Here is an 11,271-nt window from a genome sequence, read left to right on the forward strand (position 1 = left end):
AGAATCAAATCTGAAAAATCTCTCAAGATCCAGGCAGAAACAGCCAGGTGTTACTCTCACCACCTGAGAACGTTTATGACAAGGTGCAGCTCTACAGATGAATGCCTGCCCCCAGCCCCCTACCTCCACCCCTCCCAGGACACTCTGATTCTTCTTCATTTGCTGTAAACTTAACTTGAAAACCAAACTATGGACATTGCACTCTGGATTTAACACCCAGAAAGCTTCTCCAGGTGCAAATGCATTCCATCCTTGGGCGTGAGGACAATCTGGTTGGAGAAGGCGAGAGGCCTGGTGAGGTCTGGAGACACTCTGAAGCGCAGCAGAATCAAAGCAATGGCCACCTTCAGCTCAACCATGGCAAACTGCTGCCCAATGCAGCTCCTGCAGACAGGGAGGGGAGGAGAATGATGCCTGAATGAATTGCTTTTTAAAGAATGATTCTCCAATAAATTTCTAGAATAACAAGTCTGAAATTCACAGTAAGCTGCATTTTCACTCTAAATGTCCTGGGAAAGTTTGGCCTTTGGCTTTACATTGTCCACTGCAAGGATATGGACTGGGAGGCCTCATCTTGCTGCCCTCCTGAACAAAGCAGTGGGCAGAGGTGCCCTGGGAATTTTCTCCTGCACTCGGAGAGGGCTGTGTTGAGCCTGCAGACAGTATCTTACACATAGGATTGCTTTCTGAGGGGTGGCTACGTAGGATGTGATGAGGAACGGCACTGTCCACCGCAAAACTAGCCGACTCTTTCGGGAGCTCAAGCAGACATCATGCTCTACCTAAGAGAAGATGAGTTTCCATGGAAGATCTTACAGAACAGGGAGGCAAGGGGTTCAAGCAATTCCTAACTAAACATTTTTGTGAATTTTCAACAATTTCAAATTGTCCTTACCTGGGTCCAGCTGAGAATGTTAAAAAGGCATAGGGGTGTCTTCGATCAGAATTCTCCTTAGTGAATCTCAAGGGGTCAAAAACCTAAAATGGGAAGACAAAACTACATAACCATCCCCAAAAACAACATGAACACATTTCTTAAGCTACTATTTAGTACTAATTACTAGAGGCATGACGTAAAATATGTCATTTTAAGTGTTCTTGTAGCTACAATTTTAAAAAGATGAAATTACTTTTCATAACACTTTAAGAGAAAGATCTGTTCTAATCTGAAATCAACATAAACTGGTTAATGAGGAAAAAGTTCACATTTGGGGGGTACTATGTCTTTGGAATCCACATCTCGATTCTGGCTCAAATATTTCAAGTGCTCAGTAGCCGCATGTGGAGTGAAGCTTAAAATACTGTGTGGTCAATTGTAGTGGTGATGTGTAGTGAGCATCCTTTTATATGTAATACAGCTGAAACCCAAGTGATTTATATAAAAGAAGCATTGGTATTTGAGTGCTTAGAGTTTAAGAACAAGGAACGATACATCTCTCTGCCTCTCCAGATCCTTCTTCCTCGCCCAGCCTGTTTGGGGCTCTGGGAAGCTAACAGGAATGGTTTCCCATTGTATTTGCACATTAAATTAGAGAAAAGGAAGGGCTACAAGGACAGCCAACATTTTGGCCCTAGCCTTTCAAGGTCAGTGAGGACTCAGGACATAAGAAAAGCTGTACTGTAACATCCTGTAACTCAGTGATGTCCCAAATTTTCTGATCAAGGAGATTATGGGGCCACAGAAGAAAGTGATTGACGCATGTGGAGTGAAGCTTAAAATACTGTGTGGTCAATTGTAGTGGTGATGTGTAGTGAGCATCCTTTTATATGTAATACAGCTGAAACCCAAGTGATTTATATAAAAGAAGCATTCTCTAAGGAGAATCACATGGAGAGAAAATATTCTCTCAGATTTTCACAGAGAGCAAATTGGTCAAGCAATGGCCATGACTCATCCACATGGCTGACACTGTCAAAAGATCTATAAACTGCAGTACAGGGTTTCAGAGTAAATCCTGAGGGGTTTTGACTGACCTTGTCAGATGCAAGAGTTACATTTCTTGTTATATAGTTCTTGCTTTATCTTGCTCTTAACCATCCAGCAGAAAAGTATAATAACACAGTATGAAAAGTAAAGCTATATTAATATGCTGAGCTGTAAAGGGCTCAAGTCAACAACTTCTGACATTGCCAGTCCTATGGATAACACACTACTATTATGCACTACAGGAATATATTGGATTATTTTGCTGAGTTCACGCACCAACAATATTTAAATGGCAATGGAATACCCATCTCTAACAAAACTAAACAAAAAAGGAGATACAAATGATGGACCATTTTGTATCTGTATATACATAATAGTCAGGATAGATATACAACTACTTTCTCTTAATTCAATGAGAAGAAAGATTTGTACTAATAGTGTTTGGATGGGATATCATGTCTGCAAATTGTACTATGAATAACCATTATGAAGATAACAATATGCAATGTATCAGTTACTGAACTGTCCTACTAATTTGAAACTGTCTCATTGCTATTTGCTTCTCAATAAAATTAATAATAAAAAAGAAATACAGTATTTCCAAAGGAAGATGAAGGATAATTAGGCATGATCCTTTGTTTAATATCTATTATTTTATTTTGTAATAGATGTTGATTATAAAATTGTAACTTTGGAAAATAATAAAATCTCAAAACTTTGAAAATACAGATGAATAAAACTATAAAATAAAAAATAAAATAAAATTTAAAAATTAAATAAAAGCCATGGACAAGGGGTCTGGAGAGGGAGAGGAGACAGTGTGTCCCTCACTCCTCCCTAGCAGATGCCTCAGGCTGGCTGTGTCTCTGTCACAGCTCCACGCTGGTGGCCCTTTTTCTGGAAGTGCTCTCTCTCCAGTTTCCATAACTCTCCCTTCCAGGTGCCATCAGGCCTAAAGTAGAAAGCTCTTCTGACAGACATGTGTTCTAGTTCACTTCTCCTAAAGTGCCCATCTCTTCCCAAATAGTTCCTCTACAAAGCACTAACATTTCCCAATTCGAGCATGTCACTAATTTCTCTCCAGGAGCCAGCTGTTTTATCCAGCAAAAGAGAGCCTGAGTTGCCTGAATTACTCTGTCCACAGTCTGGCAGATATTGAGGGAAGTGCTTTGTAGGGTTTGAGAAATAATTTAGAGCAGATTGTGCACAATTGTGTTAATCCTCATTCAAACGTAAAGCAGGAGTGGGGAAGAGAACATGGTCCTGTTAGTGAGCAAGTTTTTGATTTTTATATTTAGTTTTGTTTTCTTTGTTTTGACTGAATCATCACTTCCATGCTTGTGTGCCAAAAAATGAATTACACAGCACTTCTTCTTGGAAGGAAGTCTGTGGAAGACAGTCATACCTGTGGGCTACTCCAGACAGCAGGGTTGTGGTGAAGACCCCGGATACTGAGAACCACATTCATTCCTGAGGCAGGAGGGAAATAAAAAAAGAATGTGGGGGGAAAAGGGAAAAATAGATGAAAGTTGCTTTGTAAATAAGGAGGAGAAGGGGGTTGCACTGAGGAGGAGGGGGATGGGGGAACAAGAATCAAGATATATCATGTACAGGTACAAATTCCCTATCATTAATATGATCACTATATATATCTAACCAGTAAAATTAATTAATTAAAAAAGATTTTGCATATGTGTTTGTGTGTGTGTGTGACAGAGAGAGAGAGAGAGAGAGAGAGAGAGAGAGAGAGCGAGAGAGAGAGAGAGAGAAAGAGAGAAATGAGTAAACTGTGAGCTGCTGTTTATGCATTTCTTTGTTATGTTTTGTTTTATTTATATAGTTCTTGAACAACATTTTTCACTGAAGGGAAGGCAGGGAGAATAGGGGAAGGTGAGGCTTGGGATTGTACCTTAGTTTTCAAAACAATGATTTACTTAATTTATGATTCTATTCTAAGGACCTGTCAGTGTCATATTAAAGCACTAAGCTATGTTCCATTTTCTGTCACATAAGGACATTGCTTAAATATCTATTAAGGACCATAAAGCCCTGGTTTCTGGGTGCTTAGGAACAGAACTGTAATTCCATCATTACAGATCCAGGGGTTAATTCCTGTTGGTGCTGTTTACCCATGAAATGGTGTGGAATTCTGGCAAATATTTATGTGGTTTAGGGATATAAAAATACAAAAGAGAGAGAATTTGAGAATTGTTTTGTTGCCAGAAATAATCCTAGTAAATTAATTTTGGATATGTTACCAAAGGTACTGTAACAGGTTGTAGGTGTTTGCCACAAGCAACCCCAAAGCAGCCAAGTGGAAGGGCAGCTCCCCTGACCTTGTTGCTTCCTCTGAGTCTTGCCCAGAATCCTGTGTACTGGGAGTGTGGGACCTTCCCTACACACTGGGGATCCCAAAGCAAGGTTTTGGTTACATTGAACATATTTAAAATTATTTTATAAATCATAAATCACTGCATAAGTGTACATTAGTATCAAATCTCAAGGAAAAATAGGCGGTGATGTGTTTGAAGGCTCTAGGTAAACTACTCAGTGCTGCACCTAAGGATGATATTATGACCATGAGACCCTTTCAGGTTAAGATAATGATGGTTCTCTTGTATGAAGTCTTACTAGGTTTGCAAACAGCCTAATGAAGATTATATTAGGTGTAACGTCCCACCAGAGGTCCTGGGCTGGGATTCTGGGCTCCACATTGCTGCAATTGGTCACGACCCTCAGAAACTTCACTGGAACTCATATCTGATGCAGGAATTATTCTCTAATTTCTTAATAGATACCCAACTCTTTACGTTATCTTCTGACTTCTCTAAGAGAGCTAAGAAACCCACCCACCGCTGTTACTGTGATCCCCAGGATCCCATGTTGTCTAGAGACCGCTTATGAAAAGACAAAGACCTGCAGGCAACGAGCGTCCATCTGGGAAGGTGAGGGGCTTGCTGAGCTCTCTGGAGATGGACGGCACTGGAGGAATCAAGCGGAACACCTCCTTGATGCACATTGTTGTGTATGACATCTCATTTAGCTGGTCCCTGTAAGGATGAGGGAGGGAGGAAAGGGACTCAGACTTCAAGTTTGTTTGCAAATACTGCTTTTTTATTGGATGTTTTCATCACCTCAGGGTAAAGCTATTTTGTCATGAGTTTATGTAGCAGATTGTTAAAATCGGACTTTTTCTGCCTCAGGATCAGCTGAGGTCTCATAGTTAGAGGAACTTAACAGGTGCTACATAGCCTAACTACATGGTTAAGTGTTTAGCTACTAGTAGAGGGTTTACCCAGGAGATTATAGAGAAACCAGTTTTGCAATCTTTAGCTCATCATATAAAACAGGAATGTGTAGGTAATGACTAAGGAGTGCAAAGAAAAGGCAAGAGAAGTTTGAGGGAGAAACTGCACACTTTAAAGAGAATTGTAGAAGTGGCAGGGTGCCATGGGGAATGCAGGAGTGTACTTCACCCCTCTTAATAAACAAAACAGAGACTCATGAGGGTCACTGAGATGATCTGCTGCATGTTCCCTGGACTCTGGTGGGCACAGGACTGACGGGAAAGGCTGTGATATGGAACAGACAGAGAAGGAGAGAAAATTTGTGGCAAGGCAGAAATGCGCAAATATGGGTATTGCAACAGGGAACTGGTCAAAGGAGAGAACATTCCAGAACCTGCTAGAGGAAGACTCTGCCCAAAGATTAGAACTCCTTTGCCCTGTGAATGACCATAGGAAAGTCCTGGGGATGGAATCTCTAGGAAACCCACACATATACTCACCAAACCCTTTGGGCACACAATCACATTAGTTCCAGCCCATTTCTCCTTGTCCCTGCTGCCTGTGGCCTCATGACTGGAAGGGTCAGAAGAAGAAGCTTCTGGGTAGGGGAAGAGCTGGTCAGCAAGAGCATTTCAAGAATGAATCCTTCACCCTCTGTTGGCTTCCAGGCTCAAGGAAGTATCAAACTGGGATGGCCAGAGCAGCTCAAGGTAGATGAGTATTTGAAGCGCTGTTACCATGGGTCAGACAATTTACTCGGTGGCAGGAGACTGTTTTTGTGATCTAATGGATGGGAGCTCTGTGCTCATGATTTTGTCAAGATGAAAACAACGTGACCCACAGAGCAAGTTTGAAGCTTCGCCACCAAATAATAGTTGCTTTTTACATGTATCCTTGCTGGTCAGATTTGTTTAATAAAATGTCTGCATCTACTTAATCTATTTATTCTATTGTACTTGCATTTAATTTTTTGTTTACTTACTTTGAATGCAGTCACTGGTCATTTGGTTATGTGAAGTTTTAGTTTTGAATTCTTTCCTACTCAAGCTCAGGATAAAGAAAAGAGTACCCTGCTCATCCTGGCACTTTGCATAATTAAAAAAATACTTTTTTCCCCTAGCTCATCCTGGTGCAAAAGGAAGAATTTTAATTCAACATGGAAATGGGCTGACAAGGAGCTAAGTGAAAAAGTTGAACAACTTCCCGGCTTTCACAGAAACTGCTCTTTATGAAGTGGCTTCATTACACTGTGTAGAAGATTTGGAAAATTTTAGAATGCTAGGTACAAATTTTATGAAGTGCATGTTATAAAGTAAAAGTATATTTTTATTTGTAATACTCTTGGCCTTTTCCTTGATAAAGTAGATGACAACAGATCATCTGGACTTCCTTTTCTCACCCAGTAAAGACTTGCTGTTTTCAGTTAGGTCCAGTAAAAATGAGAACAGTCAGGATTTGAGTTGTGTAAGTATATGCCTAGTCAAAGTTAAGATATCTAATTCATGTTGAAAAGTGATATACAATGTTTCTAAATTTAGTGAACTTTAAAAGAAAAGATTACTCAATGGGGAAAAAAATAGGATGTTCCTCCCTTGGATTCTCCCACAGCAGCAATAAGTTCACAGCTTCCACAGCAAAAGTGCTTTTGTGAGGGGCACTGCTTCATATTACAGGGCCATAGTAGTCAAAATAGCATGGTGCTTTCTTGAAAAGAAATATCGAAAATAATGGAATGGGAGAGAGCAACCATTTACATCCATAAACCTACGGACAACTTATTGTCAACACACACTGTTGACATCCTGTTTAATAAGTGGTGCTGAGAAAACTTGATGTGCACACACAGAAGAATAAAATTTGACCCATATCTTACTCCATACATGAAAAAATCAAAGAAAAATAGATTAAAGATTTAAACACAAGATTTAAAACAGTAAACCTAAAACAAACAAAGGACAGCAACTTTTGTTGTGGGTTTTGGCAAAGACTTTTTTGTTTGTTTCTTTTTTTTGTGGAACCGGGGATTGAACTCAGAACCTTGTGCTTGCCAGGCAAACGCTTATTCTATTGAGCTGTCTCCCTGACCCCGCAAAGATTTTCTTAAATGCAATCTCTGAAGTATAAGCAACAAAGTCAAAAAAGACAAATGGGTTTGTATCAACTCAAAAATTATGCACGACAAACTGTCAACAGTGAACAGATACATACAAAATGGGACAAAATATTAGCAGGACATATATGTGATAAAGGATTAATATCCAAAATATATAAGGCACTCACACAACTTAATAGCCAGTAAATAAATAAACCAATTAAAAATGAGCAAAGGATTTGAATAGACATTTTTCAGAAGAAAACATACAAATGGCCAGCGGGCATATTGAAAAATGTTATCAAGAATTGTCAGAGAAATGCAACTTAGAATCACAATTATTACCTCTCACTTGTTAGAATAGCTATTGAAAAAGAAAGGAGACTGCCTGGCAAGCGCAAAGTTGTGAGACTGCCGGTACCAAAAATAAATAAATAAGCAAATAAATAAAAATATCCAAGAAAGATTAATGTTGTTGAAGATAGAACACTTGTGTACCATTTGTGGCAATGTGAATTATTATACAAAATGGAAAACAAGATGGACATTCTTTAAGAAAAATCACAAAGAGAACTCCTATGTGATCTAGTAGTTTTACTTCTAGATAAGGATCCACAGGAAAAGAAATCAATATGTTAAAAAATTTTTTTTTAAATAAATAAATAAATAAATTTTTTTAAAATTAAAAAAAAAGAAATCAATATGTTAAAAAGACATTTGCTTTCCCATCATCACTGCAGCATCACGGTGGAGCTATGTGCTCGATCTAAGTGTCTATCACCAGATAAACTGATTAGAAGTTCTATACACATACTTAGGAGAATACTGTTTAACCTTAAAGAGAAATCCTGTAATTTGCAGAAACATGGACAAATCTATAGGACATTTTGCTGGTTGAAATAACCCAGTTACAGAAAGACAAATTCTAATGATCTCAATTATAAAAAGTTGAATTCACAGGAGTAGGGAATGATACATATCAAGAGGGAACAGGACTGGGAAGATGTTAGTTAAGGGGTACAAAATTTCATTTGGGGGAAATAAAATTTAGGAGCTCTATTTTGCAACATACAGTTATGGTTAACAACAATTTATCTACTTGAAAGTTCTTAAAATGGCAGACTTTTTTTAATACCAAAGAAGTTTCACTTGAAGAAAGGAAGAACTATATGAATGGGGTAGATTCAGATGGTAGATTTTAAATGTCCTCACCACAAAGAAACAAATATATAAGTAAGTTAATGGATATGTTCTTGGTTGATTTGATTATTCATATATATAATAACATTGCACATCCTATGCATATATACATACATATAGATACACATATACTTTTTACTTGTTCAGAATTATCATTCAACATTGTGTTTTATACTAGGCAGATTAACTCTTTAATTTGTGGTAGAAAATGATTGTTATTTCCTTATAAAATGATATAATTATTTTAACTTTATACTTTCAAATTTTGTTTCAGAAATATTTCACTTATTAATATGGCTTTACTTTTTATACCTCATTTTTATACTTTTCTGCTGGATGGTTAAGACCAAGATAAAGCAAAACCTATATAGCAAGGAATATAACTTTTGTATCTAATAAAATCAGTCAGATCCCCTCAGGATTTACCCTAAAACCCTGTACCGCTGAGCTGTAAAAGGCTCAAGTCAACAACTTCTGACATTGCCAGTCCTATGGATAACCTACTACTATTATGGACTACTGGACTATATTGGATTATTTTGCTGAATTCACGCACCCACAATATTTAAGTGACAATGGAATACCCACCCCTGACAAAACTAAGCAAAAAGGGATATAAATGAAGGACCATTTTGTATCTGTATACATAAAATAGTTAGGACAGATATACAGCTACTTTCTCTTAATTCAATGAGAAGAAAGATTTGTACCAATAGTGTTTGGACAGGATATCATGTCTGCATTTTGTACTATGAATAACCACTATGAAGACAACAATATGCAATGTACTAATTATTGAAACTGTCCTACTAATCTGTTTTTAAACTGTCTAATTGCTATTTGTTTCTCAATAAAAAATAGAAAAAAACTAATAAAAAGAATTTAAATCAATTTATTATTTTAATTAATTTGTATTATTATTTATTTTAAATTAAAGAATTTAAAATACTTAAAAAAGAAATATTTCACTTAATCTTTGCTTGTGAAATATGGTTTTTCCCTAGTTCTGCAGCTTAGTGGTTCTTTTTATTTTTACCTTTCTGCTCCTTTCATTAGCTAGGGTGAAAGTATTTCAGGGACATGCCTTTTCTTTACAAATAGCATGTCTGAGGGGCAAATCTATAATAACCTGGACTTAATAACAGCAAAATGTACTTTTTTTAAAAATTTATTTGTGTGTGTGTGTGTGTGTGTGTGTGTGTGTGTGTGGCCAGCTCAGCCCAGCAGGGGGCGGGGCTGGCTGGCATGTGGTGCTGGGGGATTGAACCGCGGTCCCTGTGCTTTGCTATGCTTGTTCTAAGTAGGTGCTTTAGACCACTGAGCCATCTCACCAGCCCAGCAGCAAAATGTACTTAATACAGAGTTGAAGTTTTCTACCTGGCTAACTCCTAATCATCTTATAAAAGCTAGATTAAGTGTTAGAGCTCCTAAAACGTCTTCTTGGGGTGTTGATGGTACAATGGTTAGCATAGCTGCCTTCCAAGTCTTCTTAAAGCAGGTGGCTGTTTCTAAGTCTCCAATGGGGCCAGCACATAGCTTTATCATTGCATTGAGTACATTATGTTTCAATTTGCTATGTGGAGGTCTGTGTTGTACTCCAGATATGACTTTCCTTAGGCACACTCTACATTGTTGATCACTTTCCTCCGTGAAATCTCCTTGATCAGAAAATTTGGGACACCACTGAGTTACAGGATGTTACAGTACTTGTTCTCTTATATCCTGAGTCCTCACTGACCTTGAAGAGCTAAGGCCAAAATGTTGGCTATCCTTGTAGCCCTTCTTTTTCTCTAATTTTCACTTGGGTTAGGACTCACATCAAAAATTAGCAGTTTGATAGTGTTTTAGTAATTAGACCACATTTGTTAAAGTCAACTGCAGTATATACCATTTAATACAACATTACAGGTCCAAAATCCATCTGAGTAATGAAATTAGTGAAAAGGTGATGTGAGAGGGAGACCACTGGGAGCCTTCACTGATGCAGTTGCTTACTCTGTTCTCTCAGAAGAGAAGCCTGTCCCCCAACACCCTCCCCCCCGGCCAACCATGAAAGCTCTATCTATAGTCCTCAAATCAAGCTCTCATTTCCAATGTACTGCAACTTGGGTGAAAGAAAGAAGCAAGACATTTAGCATATCACTGAGTAGAAAAACAATGCCAGGTAATTTCTTATTTTATGTTTTTGGTACTGGGGACCTTGTGCTTGCCAGGCAGGTGCTTATGCCACTGAGCTATCTCCCAGCCCAATGTCAAGTGACTTCTGAATCAGTGAACTTCTTCACAAAATGCAAGGGGCTAATTTGGTGCCCTTTTGAAGAAAAGCAGAAAAATAGCCTGCTTCTTGTGCTTCCACACACATCCATCTTCAGGCAGTGTGGTCACTAAGATACTGGGGAAAAAATAAGGCAGAATCCCAGCAGGACAACTAAGGTGAAGTGTCTAAGGATGCAGTTCTTACCAGTGGATGGAAGAGCCCTCCACCAGGGTACTCCTGATCTCCTCCCGGCATCGCTCCTGGTGCTCAGGGTGCAGAGCCAGGCAGTAGAGAAGCCAAGAGAGGCTCGCTGCAGAGGCATCGTGCCCAGCCAGCATGAACGTGCTCACCTCAGACTGCAGGTCAGCATCAGAAAAGCTGCCTTCACTTTCAGCCTAGAAAGTCCAATAACGATAAGCATGTGAAATACTATTTTGAAAATAATGGTTGGCGGGGGGCAACTGGAGTTTCAAGTAATGGCTTCTATTTTATTTCATTTTATTTTTTT

At 38.6% G+C, this 11,271-nt stretch overlaps 1 protein-coding gene across 2 annotated transcripts in view; it reads right to left on the bottom strand.

Annotated features, from left to right (window-relative positions):
- Positions 1 to 203: 203 nt before the first annotated feature.
- Positions 204 to 11,271, bottom strand: part of LOC101588655 (cytochrome P450 4X1-like) — a 25,313-nt gene continuing 14,245 nt past the window's right edge. For both annotated transcript variants that reach the window (XM_023724129.1, XM_004639228.2), the window contains 5 exons: positions 10,968 to 11,158; positions 4,844 to 4,977; positions 3,333 to 3,397; positions 896 to 978; positions 204 to 384 (listed from right to left, as the gene is read on the bottom strand). In XM_023724129.1, the coding sequence (XP_023579897.1) occupies positions 210 to 384; positions 896 to 978; positions 3,333 to 3,397; positions 4,844 to 4,977; positions 10,968 to 11,158 (648 nt within the window). In that variant the 3' untranslated portion in view covers positions 204 to 209. The remainder of the gene's footprint in view (positions 385 to 895; positions 979 to 3,332; positions 3,398 to 4,843; positions 4,978 to 10,967; positions 11,159 to 11,271) is intronic.

The sequence above is a fragment of the Octodon degus genome, unplaced genomic scaffold (genome assembly GCF_000260255.1).
Source record: "Octodon degus isolate 3935 unplaced genomic scaffold, OctDeg1.0 scaffold00107, whole genome shotgun sequence".
Taxonomy (NCBI): Eukaryota; Metazoa; Chordata; class Mammalia; order Rodentia; family Octodontidae; genus Octodon; species Octodon degus.